At 34.0% G+C, this 20,669-nt stretch overlaps 2 protein-coding genes and 1 long non-coding RNA gene across 3 annotated transcripts; 1 reads left to right on the forward strand and 2 right to left on the reverse strand.

Moving 5' to 3' along the window:
• Window positions 1–80: 80 nt before the first annotated feature.
• On the reverse strand, window positions 81–1,451 carry LOC132143972 (uncharacterized). The gene is made up of 3 exons (XR_009434309.1): window positions 1,363–1,451; window positions 513–584; window positions 81–427 (listed from the first exon to the last, which is right to left on the reverse strand). It is a non-coding gene; the product is annotated as an uncharacterized LOC132143972 (long non-coding RNA).
• Window positions 1,452–2,149: 698 nt separating this feature from the next.
• Window positions 2,150–8,318, reverse strand: LOC132144246 (collagen alpha-1(XVII) chain-like). The gene is made up of 19 exons (XM_059555027.1): window positions 8,185–8,318; window positions 8,048–8,086; window positions 7,810–7,929; window positions 7,455–7,721; window positions 7,328–7,378; window positions 7,188–7,214; window positions 5,362–5,388; window positions 4,838–4,873; window positions 4,662–4,688; window positions 4,481–4,555; window positions 4,326–4,361; window positions 4,185–4,250; window positions 4,030–4,098; window positions 3,870–3,932; window positions 3,716–3,775; window positions 3,605–3,631; window positions 2,587–2,703; window positions 2,343–2,465; window positions 2,150–2,229 (listed from the first exon to the last, which is right to left on the reverse strand). The coding sequence occupies exons 1-19, from the start codon at window positions 8,216–8,218 to the stop codon at window positions 2,150–2,152; spliced, it is 1,344 nt and encodes a 447-aa protein (XP_059411010.1). The 5' UTR covers window positions 8,219–8,318.
• Window positions 8,319–12,883: 4,565 nt separating this feature from the next.
• On the forward strand, window positions 12,884–20,286 carry LOC132143973 (probable E3 ubiquitin-protein ligase HERC4). Its single transcript, XM_059554642.1, has 24 exons — window positions 12,884–13,288; window positions 13,518–13,629; window positions 13,703–13,779; window positions 13,890–14,111; window positions 14,259–14,350; window positions 14,442–14,572; window positions 14,712–14,839; window positions 14,942–15,012; window positions 15,136–15,245; window positions 15,470–15,529; window positions 15,613–15,718; window positions 15,801–15,990; window positions 16,071–16,234; window positions 16,670–16,744; window positions 17,045–17,140; window positions 17,234–17,317; window positions 17,406–17,507; window positions 17,649–17,789; window positions 18,140–18,306; window positions 18,457–18,517; window positions 18,946–19,016; window positions 19,212–19,395; window positions 19,484–19,586; window positions 19,750–20,286. The coding sequence occupies exons 1-24, from the start codon at window positions 13,075–13,077 to the stop codon at window positions 19,959–19,961; spliced, it is 2,973 nt and encodes a 990-aa protein (XP_059410625.1). The 5' UTR covers window positions 12,884–13,074; the 3' UTR covers window positions 19,962–20,286.
• The last annotated feature ends 383 nt before the right edge of the window (window positions 20,287–20,669 follow it).

Genomic DNA, 20,669 nt, shown 5'->3' on the forward strand with positions numbered 1-20,669 from the left:
TCAAGTGTCTCTGTTTATGAACATATCTGTAAGTATCCTGCAAGCCACAATAAAAAAAATCAATCAATCTTTATGCTCAATTTAAAAGTTAAGCCACTTTTGAGTCTAATTAAAGCATTTTAACAGCACAAATGACAAAAAGCAGAATATAAAGCACATCCACAGATTATGTTCAATCCCATTCTGCATTCATGCAAGAAAATCAAAACATTAGCAAAACAAAATTTCATTAAAACTGCCATCATAAAGGTGAATTTGATCATGTGATGCTTGTTAATTCAATGTAAATATATTTAGCTGTTGTAATAAATTGATCTAAAGCAAGAAAGAAAAAAGAATAGAATAGAGTAAATATGTACATGTTTTAGGCACACTAGCTAAATGGCTGTGCTCCTCTTCCTCCTGCGAGTGAGATATGAAGCCTCGCCTGCAGGAAAAAAAAAGGGTTGTTTGGACATTATCATGAAAAAAAACTTTATGATCATTCATGTATTTTGTAAACAAATACATACCCTTCTCTCCCTTTTGTCCTTGCATTCCTGGTTGGCCTGTGAAGCCTGGTAGACCTATGGATCCTCTGTCACCTGCATGGAGTGAAATTACAAGTCAAAACATAAAACAAGATAGAGGAGATTTGAACAGTAATGCAGTTGCTGATGTTTATAAACAAAAGTTGTGATGAAATTTAGAGAGCATGTAATGTAAATCAGTGAGATCTTTATTACAGACTACTTGCATTTCATAAAATGAATATAAATCGTCACTCTATATCACTTAATTATGTATATACTGTTTGAAATGCTTAGTTTTACAATCAAAACACTGTGGGTTTTATTGTGAGGGAAGTTTACACGATGATGATTTGACAGATTAAAAATAAACTTTGGTCAAAAGACTAATGTGTCAAATTTGATGCATTTTACCACGGTTTTTTCAACAACAACAAAAAAAGTTGCTTTAGTCCAGCAAGTGCTCATCTTGAAATATAACTAATAATCTAAAAGTTTTTCTTATATGTACTTAACAGCTGTAATGCTCTTATATGCCATGTGAAATCATTTTCTATATTTGAAAATGAACAGGCCAAGGGGCTGAAAGCTTTAAAAGCAGAAATGAGAAGCTTGTTTTTTTGTTAAAGATATAAAATGTTTATTATCTGCACTAGAGGTCTACGTCAGTAAAGCATAAACCAATTTTTTTAGTGGATTTTTATGTAAATTGTATGGATTTGTCTCTTTGTAAACAGTACTGTTAAGTCATGACATGTCATTTCCTTCTATCATCACACAGATACTGAAGGTAACTAAGTTTGCTTGCTTTGCTGACCCTGACATGAAAGTCATATGGGCATATGATATGTACCTTTCGGTCCTGATGGTCCAGGAAGTCCCTGATATCCATTCTCCCCTTTCTGTCCTGGTATACCTGGTTGTCCAATCATATGGTTTTCTGTAGAAACAGTCAGTTGTAATTAAAACCATGCATAGTAAATATGTAAGATTATTTACATTTTTTTGAACAAGTTCCATCTTGCCTCTGATGTAGTCCATGATCGCTGTCATATTGGAGGGAGAAAAGTCTACACTGATTCCTGGAGGTCCAGGTAATCCATCAATTCCAGGCACTCCAGGGGATCCACGGCCTCCATAGGCTCCAGGGAATCCTTGTGGACCTCGTGGACCTGGAATTGCTATCAAACCACCTTGGCCTTGTAACAGGCCTTGAGCTGTGGAAAAATGCAAACATACAAGGCTCAAGAAAGAAATCCTACATCTGTTTCTGCCCATATCTTGTACTTTTCAAGGCTATTTAAATGACTGCCACATATAGCATTACTTACACTTAATGTAATCTAAAACCTTCGTGGCGATATTTGCGTAATCCAAATTCTCATCAGCGCTTGGGTGACCTGCAAATGTCAAGACACATTTATTTATATGGCACATTATACAATAAAGATCTTCCCAAAGCTGCTTCACAGCATTAAACAGGAAGTCAATCATGCAAACGTAATCAAATATGAGACAAAATTCAATGTATGCTTTTTAAGCAGCTCTAAAAAGTCAATACTAGGTTTACTGTCACTGTTAAATCAGTTCGATTTACAAAACAAGTTGAATTCAGCTATAAGCAGCTAACAATGGTGTCGTTATCCAGGGAAGTCAACAGGGTCAGTAACAGGGTCGATGTTGCGGAATGCATCAATTATGAAATGAATTTGAAGCAGCTCTACAGAAGACTGTAATGTAATGTAATTATTCAGCTCAATTAATCTCATCTGATAAACAAGCCACCGAAGCAAGACTTAAGATGAAATACAGTTAGCAAAACACTCTTCTTACTTTTGATATACTCCTGAGGCTCTGCGCGGAATTGCTGTTGGTTTTCGTTAAGAGCATAAGACACTAGTCCTCCGGCGCTTCCCTGTGCTCCTTGAGGTCCTGGCAGACCTCTGAAACCAGAATCTAAACAAGACAGTTCATACAAAAGAGATATCAAAAATCTATGTAGAAATGTTTTACGCTAACTGGAGTTTGGGGTTTTTTTTTTTTTTTTTTTTAAACAGATATAGTTTTTCCATTATACCTTTTGGACCTTCTGGCCCCATGGGACCCATTAGTCCTGAAGGTCCCTGTGGTCCTGGTGGACCCTCAGGACCTTGTTCTCCATGTGGTCCCGGTGACCCTGGCTGTCCTGGAATACCTGGATTCAGGGTAAAATAATGTAAACTTTCAAATCAGTTACTGCAAATATATATATATATATATATATATTTTTTTTTTTTTTTTATTAATTTTGAATCACTAACCGATTTCAGGTTCTCCAGTTAGTCCAGGCTGCACTGTAAAAAATGACTGTGATTTTAACGGTAAAAAACTGTGAAAATGCAAAATAAACAAATAAACAAAATCTGTTTACTGGTTAACGGTAATTTCCTGTAAACTTTACAGGGAAAAAACGTAAACTTACGTTCCCAGAATTCTCTGCGTTGCATTTCAAATTTTGTTTGAATTTGATGTTTTTTCTTTGAAATAACTATGTTTCTTCTTAATTTTTTCTCATCTGTTATGTTTATTAGGTTTGTATGTTACATAAAATGTTGTTAAATTAATGTTTATTGCATATTTCAGTTTAATGAGTCTCACCATGATGGTGTTTAGTGCTTGTGTGAATGACACCGTGCACCTTCTATGTATCTTATTATTTAAAAGCTGCTTGCGATGGGCTTTGTTTCACCACGTGACTCTCTCATCACCAACTGCTTTTGGTGGTTACCAGTGTAATACAAAAGTACAAAACAGATTTCAGTGCTTCAATAAGTTCGAATATTAATATTATATCAATTAAATTATGGTATTAAACTGTAAATATAAAGTAAAACCGTAAAAACTGTTAAACCACTGGTTAAAATACTGGTTTTACCGTATTTTTTACGGTATAATTCTGGCAACCACAGCTGCCGGTTTTTTACCGTATATTTTCCGGAATATTTTTTAACAGTGTGGCCTTGAGTAAAGAAAGATCAAAGATAATTTGTATGTAATTCAAAAATGTCAGAATGATTATTATATACTGTATGTGTGATAGATTGTGTCAGTCTTACCAGGGAAACCTTGAGGGCCAATATCACCTGAACAGAGGACATTATTTAATATAAAAATTCACAGGCTCCAGTTGTTTCCAGGGGGAAAAAAAAAAGATGTTTTGGATCTACCTTGTGATCCGTTTGGTCCAATAGGTCCAGGAGGCCCAGGCGCTCCAGCAAAGAAGGTTTCTGATTGATCACAATAAACACAGTCACATCACTTTCATACCATTATTTAAGATCTCAAATGCTAATATAGTACATACAGTGAATTAAAGTATACCTGAAGTGGGTACAAAGCTTCCCGGTTCACCTTTTTTACCAGGAGGACCAGGCTGACCAATACCTGTTGGAAAATTTTTTAATAAAAAATGAATACCATAACAGTACAGAAATGCCACTTTGAGATAAAAAAGAGTGAACTAAATTCAGGAAATATGTACCTGAATATTTTCCATCATTCCCAGGCGGTCCGGGTGGGCCAGGAGGACCAGGTTCAGAAGCAGCTTTCTCTGTTCAATTTAGATTAAATGAGAATGAATTAATTAATTATTGATATATATATATATTTATAATATACATTTGTGAACACACTCACTCCCTGCACTCTCAGAGACTCTAGGCTTCCCATCTTCTCCTTTGTCTCCTTTATCTCCCTTTGAACCTACGGAGATTGAAATGTCAGGAGACTAAAACCTTCTGATTTCAGTCTTTGTTTTATAGAAAAAAACAATTTTACCAGGTGAACCAGGACAACCAGGAGGACCAATAGGACCTGAGGTTTAAAAGAAAAAGAAAATGTTAGCAATATTAGCATGAACATACTGCAGTAACTGATTCTTTTCATTTCATATTAAATGCATTTGAGATAATCCATGATGAATTTCATGACACCTGATAGTCCAGGTGGTCCGGAAGGACCCGGAGCTCCAGGGGGTCCAGGTACACCCACAGTGTTAGTATTAGCGCCTGTCAGGAGTGACCAGAAATAAGAAATAATGATGAATGTTGTCACCATCAAATGATCCCGATTATTATTATTATTACTAACAAATTATCATTTGTGTTCCCTCACCTGCAGAAATGACTCTTCCGGGCTCACCTAAAGAGACAACATCATGTATAATATGATAATTATGTGTGTAAATATATATACATCATAACAATTTCTGCCTCACTAAACTTTAGTCATAATGGTATGGTATTAAGTAGAACTGAATTGAAAAAAAAATAAATAAATAATAATAATACCTTTAGCTCCTGGCTGCCCCGGAGTGCCTGGCAAACCTAGAGTAATGTAATGTAATAAAATACATTTAAATAAAACAATTAAGGTTAACCTGTCAGTGTCTGCAGTTTCACAAAAAAAGCTAGATATGTTTTGTTTCCTATGCAGGTGAGAACAAATGAAATCAAACCTAGAGTCCTTGGAGTATATAAAAAGTATATATTATACATATGATACAACACATACAGTCCTTTTTAAATCCATATGTGTTCAAAATGTTCATACAATATCATCCAAAAGTTTGGGGAAGGTAAGATATTTTTTTTTTTTTTAAACTTTGAAAATGCATTGTTTTTTAGAAAAAATACTAATCATTATAAATTGGAAGGACCTAAAACTATGCCATTCAGTAATTCAGTTTATTAATTTAGGCTTTTCTTGTAAGTACATATCAAATCTATATTCTTTATTAATATATTTAGGTATGTGTGCAGTATACAGTCAGTGAAAAGGATAGTTATGTTTTGTGATATTAAAAAATAATTACCTGGAATTCCAGGAAACCCTGTATCACCTGTAAAATTATTTGTAATATTATTGTAACTTTTCATGACATTTCTTATTATATCATATATATTTGTGATTTAACTGATACATGTGTGACATTGCTGTGATATTTGTGCTGTATGGTACTATTGTGATGTGGCATTATTGTGATATATTTGTGATACATTTCTGATATTATGATATTGTTGCAACAATGTGCCATTATTGTGATATATTTACAATATTATGTGACACAGTTGTGTAATAATGTGAAATTGTGATATTTGTGATATAATTGTGATGCTGCTGTGTTGTGACATTATTGTGATATATTTATGATATTGTGATACTGTTGCAATGATGTGATATTATTGTGATAGGTTTGTGATATAATTATATCATTATGTGACACCTGTAACACTGTCACAATATAATTTTAAAACATTTGTGACATTATAATATAGTTGTAACGTTGTGATACATTTGTGATATTGCAGTGATATTGTGATATATTTGTGATGTTAAGTGATGCTGCTGTGATGTGACATTACTGTGATAAATTTGTGATACTTGTGATTTTATGTGACACTATTGTGATAATGTGTAACAATGTTATAATTGTGATATAATTGTGATACATTTTTGATATAACTGATACATTTGTGATATTGCTGGGACACTGTGATATATTTGCGATGTTATGTGATGCTGTTGTGATATTATTGTGATAAATTTGTGATACTTGTGATTTTATGTGACATTATTGTGATGTGTGACAAAGTGATATTTGTGATATAATTGTGATACATTTGTGATATTGCTGTGATATTGTGATATATTTCTTATCACTTATAATTGTGATAAGTGATGCTGCTGTGATGTGACATTATTGTGATAAATTTGGGATACTTGTGATTTTATGTGACACTATTGTGACAATGTGATATAATTGTCATACATTTGTGATATAACTGATACATTTGTGATATTGCTGTAATATATTTGTGATGTTATGTGATGCTGTTGTGACGTGACATTATTGTGATAAATTTGTGATGCCTGTGATTATATGTGACACTATTGTGACAATGTGTGACAGTGAGATATTTGTGATATAATTGTGATACATTTGTGATACTTGTGATTTTATGTGACATTATTGTAATGTGTGACAAAGTGATATAATTGTGATACATTTGTGATATGACTGATACATTTGTGATATTGCTGTGATATTGTGATATATTTGTGTGTATATAAGTGATGCTGTTGTGATGTGACATTATTGTGATAAATTTGTGATACTTGTGATTTTATGTGACACTATTGTGACAATGTGATATAATTGTCATACATTTGTGATATAACTGATACATTTGTGATATTGCTGTAATATATTTGTGATGTTAAGTGATGCTGTTGTGACGTGACATTATTGTGATAAATTTGTGATTATATGTGACACTATTGTGACAATGTATGACAGTGAGATTTTTGTGATATAATTGTGATAAATTTGTGATATAACTGATACATTTGTGATATTGCTGTGATATTGTTATATATTTGTGATGTTAAGTGATGCTGTGGTGATGTTTCATTATTGTGATACATTTTTGATACTTGTGATTTTATGTGACATTATTGTGATAATGTGTGACAATGTGATATTTGTGATATAGTTCTAAAACATTTATATTATTATATGTTTGTGATATAATTGTAATACCTATGTGATACTGTAAAATGTTTGTGATATTATGTGATACTGTTGCTATATCATGGATGTTTATTTAGCTGGGTGTTATATTATTATGAATACAGTACCTTTCACTCCAGGAGGTCCTTGGTCACCTAGAATGACGTGAGTACAAGTAAAATGTATGTATGAGTAAAATGCATTCAATCATTTTCACTCAGTATTTCTCCAGGTTTATCTATTGAATGTATTTTTCTGTAGGTGTTACCTTTAGACCCAGGCACTCCTCTCTCACCCTTAAGTGAAGTTGCAAGTGAAGCTATAATGAAATCATAAAAATGTATAAATGTTTATATAACTCTATCATATGTTTAGCATGAATATATGATTAACACCTCTGATGGTGTCCGACTGAAGTTCGGATCTGAGGATCTGTTGGATGGTCCTCTCCAGAACCACAGGGTCTTGTGCAGCAGATGCTGAACCCAGGTTTATAGTGTTATCAGCACTGACGCCAGTGATGTGCTCAGCGTATGAAGACTCCAGTGGATCAATGATGTTCACATCCGAGGAGGCAGACAAACGACTGGTTCGAGCAGAGACTGCGCTTTCTCCACCATCAATAGCATCCACACGAGCTTTCAACTTCCGGACCTCCTCACCTAAAAGAGAAATGTTCATTTTGAAGTAAACTGCCAAAGTACAAGCTTTATCAGTTGGTCTAAAATAATATCATGATACATAATGTACCCAGTGCGATGAGGCCACAGAGGAGTCCCAGAAGAAGGAGAAGACCTAGAAGCCACTTCCACCACGAGCAGCAGGAACAGAAACCTAGTCCTGCACTGTCAGACTCATCTTTACGGATATCTGTTGGGACATTAATATGAGACTATGAACAAAAACCTGATCCAACAGGCCATCATTGCTGAATGAACTGATGTGGATGACAGTTTTTGTAATATTTGAATTTCTTTTGTACATTTACCTGCATAGGCTGCCTTGTCTTTCATTAATGCTCTGGAAGCTGAAAGCACATAAATGATGGTTTTATTGTATGTCATTTAAGGGAAGATTTTATTATTAATTAGACAATTTACAGTAAGTGACGTTATCTGAATATACCAGTAATCGTGGATTCAGTTGTGCTGGAGATCATCTTTTTCTCCCTTTTTAATGAATCTTCAGAATCTGTTATATAAGAACTTATTGTCACAAATACATTTCTACTAAAATAATTAAGTGATATTAATATATATATATATATATATATATATATATATATATATATATATATATATATATATATATATATATATATATATATCTGCTGCTCAAGGCACATTATTCACAATAACAATTATATAAATGTTACAATATTTGTGACAGTATAAATGTTTATACTGTAACTTTGGATCGATTTAATAGGTTCTCGCTGTAAAGTATTAACTTCTTTTAAAAACTTTTCCAAATGTACTGTATACAGTATTTAACTTTACTGTCTCTTTCTTAGCTGCTACATTTTCTTTTCCAATCGCAATAAACTTGCCATCTTTCACAAACACATCATCAGTGGTGATAGGGCTGCAGGGAACAGCTGTGAATGTGACACGAAAAAGCAATAAAATTCATTTGGCAATATTGGAATGTTTTAATCGTACATATTTTTAAGTAAAACTTAACAGTCAACAGTCTTCTGTACCAGTTAACATTTAATATTCTGCGAACGTTCTCTCTAAGTTATGAATTAACGTTCTTCCAGTACATTTAATAGAGCGCTTGTTTAAAATTGTCTGATAATAACATTCTCAAAACTCATTCATGGAATGTTTTCTGAAAATATTTTGTTGAAAAAAAAATTTTTTCTGCTTGTTTCAGAATATTCCGGGTAAACTCAAAACATTCCAACAATTTCAAAAGGAAAATTCCCTTATTGTTTGTTTTTTAAACATTTCAAAAACTGTTTACACGTTCAGAGAACATTCAGAAATAGAATTTTCGTAATGGCAACATTGGGAAGTTACTTTATCAGTTTTAAGAGGCTATGGGCAATTTAAGATTTAACCCATAGATTTAACCTTTTTTTTATTATTGATTGTAAAATTCAAAATAGCTTAATATGAAATAAATCCTATATGCAGCGTATATACCATAACAATCAAAATATAATTAAAAAGATGAAATAGCAAAAATACTGTACATATAATATACTATGCAATTTCTAATTATTTGCATTGTGAAGCCGTTTAGTAAATTAACACATCATAGACTTTTGACTGAACCTGAGTAACACTGACATCTAGTGGAGGGTGAGGCACTCTGCAATCTGGATCTGATCTCACTTTCTGAAAAAGAAAATGATAACATTAAGATTTAAAATGAGATTTAAAGAAGACATAAATTAAAATAGAATTTATTTTGCATTTTAGAAAAAGCACAGACGCTAATGCAATGATTTAAGCAACCTATAAAGTGCCCTGATAAGAACCAAACAGCAACTCTACTCTATATCTAATTTTATACAGTCAAAGTGTTTTTTGCTCGGAAGAGGCAACTTTGTCCACAAATCCAATGTGCTCAAAAACAAGGCAAAATGAATATTCAATAGTGTTAAGTTAGTTAACCAGAGACAAAATTGCAGAAAACTGCATCTGAATTTAGTTTACAAGGATACGAATTACTAAAAATTAACATATACAGTAGCATTCTAACAAAACGTCAGAATTTGGGCTCAGAACAAATTGACACTTACCGCTTGTTATAAATTACCGTCTCATGTCAAATAGTCTGTCCTGTATCAACACACTGATTTTTTCAGTTGAAGTTCAATCCCAGCACCCCTCATCAAAAAATAGCTTGGATTTCAAATCTTCTTATCACATCTGAAGCTAACAAGTTTAAACCTGAAATTTAGGTAGCAGCTATAATACTGTACTGTAGTGTTTGTAGGATTTTAATTCAATTATTTCTAAGATTATTGTGAAAGGCCACATCTGATTAGTCCATCCATCCACTGATGTATTCATTGATCACCTTGAGCACCTCTGCTGTTGTCACCTGCTCAAAGCTATGTTTTCCAGCACTATTGCTGCGTAATAGTCATCATTACACCCTTAAAACACTAATGATCTGTCCACCTATCATTCGTTCACTTTCAGGAGACTTTTTAGGTCCTCTACACTCTGAAATCACTCTGGATGATGAGGCATTTCTGAATAGTGGAGTGAGAGATCTATTATAAAACTAAAGTAGAACAACAGGTAAACCCGCACTGCATAAACAAGCTCGTGTTTAAGTATGTGTATGTGTCTGTGCTTGTTCTGTTATGTGTTTGTTGTTACCTGACAGCTTTTCTGTCTTGGTTTGATCATCAATTATACGTCTGAGCACAATAAACTCATGAACAAAAATTAATACTTAGTCACACACCTGTTTTCACCATGTGGTTAATATCAAATGAAATAAATATCTTTTTTTTCTAAAAGTTAAAGGATTTTTCTTTTCTTTCTTTTACCTGCCAGAAATATATTGTGAAAAATGTTACTTATCGTTCCAAACAAGACCACTCCTGTTGTGTTATCATTCCTGACATCAGTTGAACAGTCATCACTGATGAATCAAGGTACACATGGTCACAGAGGATTGTTTCTTCTGGATTTAATACAAGCTTCATGCTGTTTTTCTGCTAAACACAGCCCGCAAATAAGTTCCTACTGTAGGTCTTTTAATCATTAGTTATATATACAAAAGTAGTGTCGGAATTAAGTGCATTTTATGACATCAAAATGGCACTGGTGAATTTGTAACTGTATACACTCTCATCAACCTTATCGCATGTAATATTTCAGTGAGATGAGACCACAAGCGTTTTCAATGAGAAAAATTGTTGCACTTGCTATCCCTCTCTGTCTGATGTTCAACAAACATTTTTTTAGTAACAGTTATACATTGAAAAGTATTTCAAGTGTAATCCTGCACCGTAACAGTGATGGAATGATCATGATTACAATCGTGATGAAAAACAAAGTATGATACACCAAATTATGCTTTATTTCTTTCATAACTATATGATACTTAACAGATAAAAGTCTCGAATATATTTATATTTGAAAGTGCAGGAGCTATTGTGTAATGTTGGACTAATGAATTATTTTAAAATAAAGTGTAAATTAGCTAAATTTGTCTGTTTTTAATGTCATGTAGTCTGAACATAAATGTAGCAAACGACTACGGTTGTCTGTTGATTATTTTTAAATGTCAAATACTGGTCTGCTGCAATATATTGATTGCAACTAATTAAAAGCTTACAATGGAAATGTTTGAAGAAAGATAAAATACCAGAGATTTGTTTCCCACATTAACAGCTGCATGCCACTGAGGAGGATTTGATGGATTGTTGGTGTACTGAGATTGGTTTATATGTGGCATTCACAACACTACGAACATGTGAGTCCCAAAGATGTTTATGAAGCAAATCAGGATATTAGAATGATTTCTGAAGGATCATGTGACACTGAAGACAGGAGTAATGATGCTGAAAATACAGCTGCGCATCACAGAAATAAATTTAATTTCAACCGATATTCACATAGAAAACAGGTATTTTACATTTTTTTATTTGTTTTTATTTGTTGATTAAAACATTTATAAATTTTGTTGATTATTTTTTATTGATATTACATTTTATTTACACATTAATATCTTGCTCAGATTTGTAAACACTAAATGTTAATAACTGTTACTATTAAACATACATAATTATTTAATGTAAAACATTTTTTCTGTGTTCTCCACATCTTTATTTTTATTATATTTGTTGTTGTTTAATCTATAATTATTTTATGTATATTTATTTAATTAATATATATTTTGGTTAGTATTATACTTTTTTATATATTTCATATATATGGGTTTTCCCTACACAGTTATACAAATGTTTTAAAATAAAGGCCTGAAACATTATCAAAATGTTATTTTTAATTGTTCACATTGTCTGTTTTAAAGATAACTATTCCCAATTATAATGTAAATGTTTATTAAGATCGTTGCATATTTTGTACATCCTACACAAGATCAATTATTACAAAATTTATTTTATATTTGTTCACAAAGTTCGTTTATTATATGTTAATCGTATTTAAAGTGTATCTAGATGAAGAACGAATACAAATTTATTTTATGGTAATTGTGGCCGAAGCGGGATTCGAACCTCTAATTCTGTGTATTTTACTCATCCCGCCTCCTTGGTATTCCTCCGTTCCCATTGGCTAGTCAGCGCTCTACACCTATCCGCGTAGAACTCGTTTACGCTCCGCCCACCAAGTCGGCCAATCAACACTGCAAAAGACAAATGAGAAACGTCAGCTGCAGTGGCGCAGATTGTATATGAGACATATTTTAAATGAAATTGAAGAATATAATCAAAAAGTTGAACATAAAGTTTCGGTTAGGGTTAGGATATGTGTAGGGAGGGCTTTATTGTCCCAAAAAGGTGGCATTAATTTGATAATTTGAAAAAAAAAAATACAATTTACACTCAATAAGTTAATATTGTATACTGTTTAACAATTTACTACAATACTGAGGTGCAGATAATAGCCACTATTTGTAAAATTGTAACAGTGTAAATAGAATCTACATATTTGCACTTAGTGTAAATAGCCTCTGTTGCTAGTGCAAATAGCCGCTTCCTCATTTTTAACGTGTGACAACGTGCGCTATACTCTCTTTAATCAGCTGGCTGTACTTTTATTAAATACATGAAACAGTGGAGTTTTTCTTAGATGCTGCTTTCGTTTTCCCATCATAATGCGTTCATTGTTTACGACTCACTACAAACGCGGAAGCATGACATCAAACATTACTTTCGTTTCGTAAGAAGTCGATGATTTTCGAAACAGTCACTGGTTTCGCTCTCGTTTTCTCTTTATATTTAAAGAGAGTGTTTCCTCAGCCAATGATGCACTACAGAGAAACTCTTCAGGAGTCTGTTCTTCTCGTGCATCAGCTGTGATCATGCTGTGTTTTTGGGGAGCGCAGGTCAGAGAGGGGTTTGAGCTGGTGAAGCCTGACCAAGTCAGACATGGCAATTCTGGAATACAATCTGTGTGTCCGAGAACAGCAGTTCAGGACATGTCAGCTGGAAGGAGTTTTGCTGGATTTATCCGGGATGGGAAGGTCTCGGTCCTGAGATTGCGCAGTGAAGACTATAATCATGATGGAAAACTAAGTATGTTAGCTTTCACCAAATGACATTTTGGTTAATTAATAAATTTGAAGACGTCATTATGTTTAATTATTTTCATATGTTTATATTTACATGAGCTGAGCTATACTGTACTCTATAATGTTTGTGACTTATAAATTGGAATTAGTCAAACTAATAAAAGTGTCTATTTGTTTATTTAAATATAGTCTAAAAAAATGTTTAACTGATGAAAATATTTTATTTACTGCAGAGAAACTACAGCTAAAGTATAAAATCATACAAATTGTCTGTGGAGGAGATGGTGCGGTGCTTCTTGTTGATGGAGGAAATGTTCTCATTATGGACAAATCTACTGTGTGCAAGTATGTTTATGTAGATCAAACAGCATACATGATCATAAATGATAGTATCTGACAGATTGTCTTGTCTCTGCAGGCCTCTCAAAGGTCTGGAAAATAGGCAGGTGATTCAGATCGCATGTGGAGACCATCATTCAATGGCGTTAACTAAGGGTATTGACAACTATTTCATCTGCCATTTTGCTTTCATCTTTTTACATCTCATGATTGAGATGAATTGATTGAGGTTTGAGTGTAGATGTTGAGAGCTGTTGCTCTTTCAGATGGTCAGGTGTTCGTATGGGGGGAGAACTCTCACGGTCAGCTGGGTTTGAGGAAAGATCATCACAGCTCTCCGTCTGCTCAACATGTTCAGAGTCTGAGTGGGGTCCCGCTGGCTCAGATCAGCGCTGGAGGAGACCACAGCTTTGTGTTGTCTCTCTCTGGAGTCGTGTTTGGATGGGGAAAGAACTCTGCTGGACAGCTGGGCCTCGGAGACACTACAGGTCTGATCATTTCATCATGTAAAAGCTAAATCAGTAACAGTATGAAAGTACACATAAATTTACCAAATGTGTTCTATACTGTGAAATCTATCCAAGCATGAATATGATGTATTTGGAAGCGATTAACTGACTGTTTTACTACCACAGACAGACACGTCCCAACGGTTGTCAATAGTCTGAACGGGAAGAAAACTGTGTCCATCTCATGTGGAGGTGAACACACTGCCACTTTATCAAAGGTACTATGGTCATAATATATTAGATTGTATACTGTTTTTAGCTTAAAAGCAAGCTGGACAGAAAATAATTAGTAAATGTTTCATGTTTCAGGGTGGCACAGTGTTCACATTTGGATCCGGAGGCTCTGGTCAGCTTGGGCACAAATCATTTAGAGATGAACATCATCCGCGGGTGGTTGCTGAACTGTGGGGATCTGAAGTGTCACAGGTCACGTGTGGGAGGTAAAGACTGTTCGTAAGCTTTGTTAGCAATCAGCATCTCAGAAGCAATAGTACGGATTTCTTTCCTCACATGGTTAACATGTCTGATGTTTGAGTTCTGCTCAGTAATTATTAGGCTTTTGATTCTTTCATTCATAAGACATCACACACTCGTATCAGTCGCATCGTCAAAGCTGATCTACTCATTTGGATGTGGGACACAAGGGCAGCTGGGAAACGGAGAAATGATCAATAAATCTGTGCCTTACCCTGTGGATCTGTCAACTGGTAATTATAAATCAACTTTTAGCAGGTTATTTTATTATGAATAATTTTTAGTCAAGATGTTGTTCAGAACTCTGACCTGAACTAAACATTTGCTTCACACAGAATGTAATGATGAATATACGATTGAAAAACTCATTGCTGGGGAGAATCATTCCTTTGTCTTGACTTTTAAGGTACAGTAAGACAGGCCGTTTTAATTCACATATTGTTTAACGATGAGGTTATTGCTGCACTGTGATTACTTATGTGTTTTGTGTGTTTTTGTGTGTGTGTGTGTGTGTGTGTGTGTGTGGTAGGAACCTGGGAATGAGTCTAGACCAATTCCAAGCAGAGGGATTTTGACACTAGATGACAGAATGATTGGCCGATGGCTATCTAGAAGTGAACCATGGAAAATTATAAAGAAGTGAGTGCTTGATTCAGTTTTATATATAATGCTTACAGTGAGATGCTAAAGGCTCCTGAGTTTGTGTACTACTCTATGTCCATAAAATAGATTTTCTTAACATAAAAGAATCAAGACATATGTCGCAATGAGATATAAATGAATAATAATAATTAAAAATAAGACATGAATTAATATCAAAAACTAAACAAAATGATTTAAAGTATAGCTTTGTTTTTTAACAGGGACATAAACAAAGTATTCTCCTCTGCTGCCTCTCTCAATGGTAGCTTCCTCAAAACAAGGTAAATATCACGATTATATAGTCTTGTCTAGTAATTCCTCCTTTATGTGCATAAAATCATAATCGAAATGTCTGTTTTTGTAGTTGCGACCAACATTATCAGACATCTGAGGATCATTGTGGTTTGGATTTTGATCTGGTTAAAACATCTTTTGCAAAGATATCAAAGAATGAAAGCTTGATATCAGAGGTAATGATGAATCCAATGTTTACAAAAAATTCTTCTTTACATTTTAACCAATAAGATGGAGTTAATGGTTTTTGTATCTCAGATAGTGAAAGTGGTTCAGCAGACTCTGCTGCAGTCTCTGAATCCAAATCCAGTTGGTGAGGAATCGCTGAGAGTTTATCTTCTCCTCCCTGAGCTCATCAGACGTCTCAAGAAACAACAACGAACCGAACTCACTGAAGCTCTGGCCTCCAGAATCCTTCAGCTGAATCCTGATTCTCTCAAGGTGTTAGGTAAAGCTGGGAGAACTTTCAGCCTTTATGTTGTTGACCTTGTTGTATTTGTCTAAGTATTTTTTATGTTATATTCTCAGAGAAGTACTGGTCCAGACTCCCTGATGGTTGGCTCAAAGGCCTGGTGAAGTTATTTAAAAAAGCTTCAGCTTATTTGATTGGCAGGATTGCTGCTGACACTATGAACTTGGAAATACAAACACGCCTGCCGAAATTTGTGCAGATCCTTCAGTTGGTCTATCAGGTGCTTTTATGTACTTGTGTGTGTGTGTGTATGTATATTTATAATATATTTAATCAGAAGTAAACATTTAAATGGTAAGTTCACACAAAAATTACAATTCTGTAATTAATTACTCACCCTCATGTCACTCTAAACCCGTAAGACCTTCGTTCATCTTTGGAACACAAATTAAGATATTTTTGATGAAATCTGAGAGCTCTCTGACCCGCCATAGACAGCAAGGATCCTAACATGATCAAGGCTCAGAAATGTAGTATAAGGACGTTTGTAAAATAATCCATGTTACATCAGTGCCTCACCCTTAATTTTACGAAGCTACGAGAATACTTTTTGTGCACACATGAGGGTGAGTAATTAGTGACAGAATTTTCATTTTTGTGTGAACTATCCCTTTAACTTTTAAATTCCTTATGCATTTGTGTCTTTGTTCTGAAGGTCTGCTGCAGTGCCAACAGAAACATCACAAAGAGTGATTTCATTGTTAATGAGATCAATGATCTACTAGATGTGGTGAGAACCAAAAAATTGTGTGCATTGGCTTTTGGCCAGTCATTATATGATCTCATCTATATCTTTGTAATTGGCAACTGTAAATATGGAAACAATCACTGTATTTATCATACAAACATGAATGAAGTTATTCAAAACATACAGTACATAAAAACATATTTGAAAACACATTTATATTAGATTTAAGTCAACCATAGTTTTCTGTTTATATTTTCAGTACTAATATACTATTTGAATATTAATTCCAGCTTATAATAAACCAAAAAATACTAGAAAACTGTGTTTTCCCCAAATCAACAGCTGCAAACCATCAATGACGATATGCTTAATAACCGGGTGATGTTGCACTTGACTGAACAAATCCAAGGAGTGATAGACCAGCAAAACTTCATCGATGTGAGCACCAGAGGCATTTGGCCATATCTGATAATGATATGCATCCAAATTTCAGCCCAACTAACGTGATGCTTCCTATTTCTTTTGTTTTAGGCAGTCCTAAAAAATCTTATATCATTTCCATGCATCTTTAACCTGGAGGCCAAATGTAGCTATATGAAGAACAGAGCATGGAAGGTAATCTTGTTTTTGGCGTTCAACCTGAAGTTTCCTGGGAATTTAGATTTTTTTTTTTCAAACACACAATATAATCTTTTATTTGCAGGGTTGTTTTCCGCTGACCCTGAGACGCACAGCGCTGCTGGAGGACAGTTTCTCTCAGCTGAGAATGGCTTCTCAGCAACAACTCCAAGAATTTTGGCTGTCGGTAAGGAAAGAAAACAATGCAAAGCTTTGATTTGATAACATACAAGGCATTTTGGACTTTTTATTTTCAAACCAAGACAGGACCATACAAACAGAGTTATGAGCTGCAATATGAATGAATTCGTTTGCTTGTCTAACACAGGTGTTTTACACTGAGGATATGAAAAGAACAGATGTCAACAAGAGGGACTTTTTTCACAACGTGTTTGAAGAGCTTTGTGCACCGGAGTCTCTAATGTTTATGTACAATGATAACCGAACTATGAGCTGGTTCCCAGCACAGGTAAAGCAAAAACTTTATACTAAAGACGTAAATATAAGAAAGTTTAGTTGAATCAGGTTACATGCCATTCACACATGTATTTGCTTTGAAAAAATGTGAAAAGCTGACAGTGAAATGGGGAGAAATGCAAGGTCTAAAGTCTTTTTTTTTTATTAAGTTGAACATCTTTTAACTTGAACTCAGAATACTGTGTCATGCACTAGATGCTGCAGAAGAAGTGAGACATGAGTGAACTTCAGTGCGTGTTTACATAGAATGGAAAATGTTTGAACGGCCTTTAAGATTCCTAATGCGCTTTCGTGATTTCCTGTTGTTATCTTTGGCTTTAACCACATATCATCCTACACCAGCTCAGCGTGGAGAAGGAGAAGTACTTCCTGTTTGGGACTCTGTGTGCCTTGGCCTTCAACAACAACTCTGTAGTGCATCTGCCTTTTCCTTTAGCCTTGTTCAAGAAACTTCTTAATGTCAAACCATCTCTTGAAGACTTGATAGAGTTTGATTCAGTTCTTGGCCAGTGAGTATTTTGAATGTATTCAATGAATGTCTTGATTCTCTTTGTATATTTTTGTATCACTGCTAAAATGCATGTCCTTGTGTGAATGTGCTTCTATCTATCACATATCGAGGAACATTGTTTAATGAATCTGAAACATGATGTTCTCAGGAGTTTGCAGTACATCCTAGACTACCGCGAGGAGGTTAAGGAAATGAAGATGATCTACACGGTTAGCTTGATTCTTATGTACTTTGCATAAAACACACCCACACGTATCATTAACCTGGAGTACATACAAATAACTGGGTTTTTATGCAGAGGATCCTCGCCAGTTTTTTACTTATTTATGATGAAATATATTTAAATATATTCAAATATCTATTTATAGAATGTAATCTTTACACATTTATTAGGCCACCCAGAGTGTGTGAAATTTTGCATATGTATGATGTCTTTTTTTTTTTTTGTTGACATTTTTACATAAATTTCTAATATATTTTAGAATGAAAGTTACTGGTGAATCATCAACTTCTAGTGATAATTTGATAATGTTTTTACACAGATTTCACATACAAATGAATGAGCACACTAGTGAATAAGGCCCGTTATTTCTTGAAAAATAAGTTTTTATTTTTATTTTTTATCTTTTTACATAAGATCGTATGGAATGGAATAGAAGTCGAACTGGATCCAGCTGAGCCAGGAAAAGAAGTCACAAATTCTAACAGGTCAGTTTTTTTTTGTTTTATAATTTTTTCTTTCCTTTTTTTCCAAAAAATATTATTTTACAAAGATACCAAAAGAACCACCACTAGAGCTTGCAGTATTTTAGTTTATTCTTATTTTGGGACATAGGATAATATTTAACAAGCTTACTAAGCAAAACATATTATTCTTATTGTTAAATATAATTTCTGCAACAGAGAAGACTTTGTGGACAAGTATGTGGATCATATCCTGAATAAATCAGTGGAGGAAGTGTTTGAAGAATTCAAGAGGGGCTTCTTCAAAGCATGTGACCGATGCATACTAGAGATGTTTGAACCGGAGGAGCTGAGAGGAGTGCTGGTGGGCAATGAGGAATATGACTGGGACATACTCAAACAGGTCCATGCTAACACGTTATGTCATAACTAGTATGCTCTTGACATTGTGCACAAGTAATATTGACTACATGTATTCTTTCAATCAATAGAACACTAAATATGAAGAATCATTTTATGCTGACCATCCAACCATCATCTCATTCTGGGAGGTGTTTGATGAACTGACATCAAATGAGAAGAAGGCCTTTCTGTGTAAGTTCACTAGTACAGTTCACAGTTTTTTTTGAAAAGAGATGTGGTTTAAGAAGTCACACTTAATTTTTTTTTTAGTTGTTGCATCTACTCTAGCATCTCCTACAGTTTAGACCCATCCAGAGTGTTTTCAAATAACTCTTCCCCGTTTTCCTTTCTCTAGTGTTCTTGACAGGGTTTGAGAAAGTGCCCATTCTGGGTATGAGTGCGGTGAAGATGAGAGTGAGACCCCTGTTCATCTTTACTCAGGACCATCTACCAGAGGCCCTCACCTGCCATGCTCTGTTAGACCTTCCTGTTTATCAGAACAAGGAAACGCTAAAGACTAAACTCATTGAAGCCATCAACCACAAGAGGGGCTTCTGGGAAGAATGAGGCACATGCTAGAGTACACTAACTAAAATCAAAAGTTTTATCCTTTATCTTTCTGGACATTAAAAGGGAATGTTTCTTAATATATAAGCAAGATCAGGGTTTAACAAGCAGTTTCTGCATTAATGTGTAAAAAAAGAATTAAGGAAAATACAGTGTTTACATTTATAATACGAGAGGTTTGTTTTCTAAATGCTGTAATTTCTGTAATGTGTTGTATTTATGAACTTAATTTAAAATTGATGTTTCTTAATATAATTATTTTTATTTTTAATGTTAACTTTTATTTTAAATAATTATTTTTTTATTTTTATTTTTTTTTTAAACAAGATTATAAAATAATATTAATAAAATAATATCTGCGATCTGATTCGTGCCAACTATTTTTTTATATATATTTTTTTCATCAACACTGCAATGGACTCCATGCCTGAAACAACATAAAATTCCACATATTTTAACTGTGCTTATGCACTAGAGTTTATACCATAGACTATAAGGTTTATACATGCACAGAATATTATATTATCAATTTGATATCTTGACTTTTTACATCTGACCTGATGCTTTGCTATTTCTTGTACAATTACTGAAGGCAAAACTTTAAATCAAACCAGTCTCCAACAGAGCATTTGTTAATAAACTATATTAATTACATGATGTGCACATCAGCACCACATACATGTAATGAACCCATCGTCGCCCTCTAGT

The sequence above is a fragment of the Carassius carassius genome, chromosome 7 (assembly GCF_963082965.1).
Source record: "Carassius carassius chromosome 7, fCarCar2.1, whole genome shotgun sequence".
NCBI lineage: Eukaryota > Metazoa > Chordata > Actinopteri > Cypriniformes > Cyprinidae > Carassius > Carassius carassius.

Excerpts from the sequence above, each read along its gene's own strand:
- LOC132144246 (XM_059555027.1), bottom strand. The coding sequence starts at position 8,218 with ATGATCTCCAGCACAACTGAATCCACGATTACTG. Across the intron at positions 7,722-7,809 it reads CTGTGGCCTCATCGCACTGG|GTGAGGAGGTCCGGAAGTTG; the intron begins GTACATTATGTA and ends TTTCTCTTTTAG. Across the intron at positions 7,215-7,327 it reads AGGAGTGCCTGGGTCTAAAG|GTGACCAAGGACCTCCTGGA; the intron begins GTAACACCTACA and ends ACGTCATTCTAG.
- LOC132143973 (XM_059554642.1), top strand. The coding sequence starts at position 13,075 with ATGCTGTGTTTTTGGGGAGCGCAGGTCAGAGAGGGGTTTGAGCTGGTG. Across the intron at positions 14,112-14,258 it reads GGGCCTCGGAGACACTACAG|ACAGACACGTCCCAACGGTT; the intron begins GTCTGATCATTT and ends TTACTACCACAG. Across the intron at positions 17,141-17,233 it reads ACCAGCAAAACTTCATCGAT|GCAGTCCTAAAAAATCTTAT; the intron begins GTGAGCACCAGA and ends CTTTTGTTTTAG.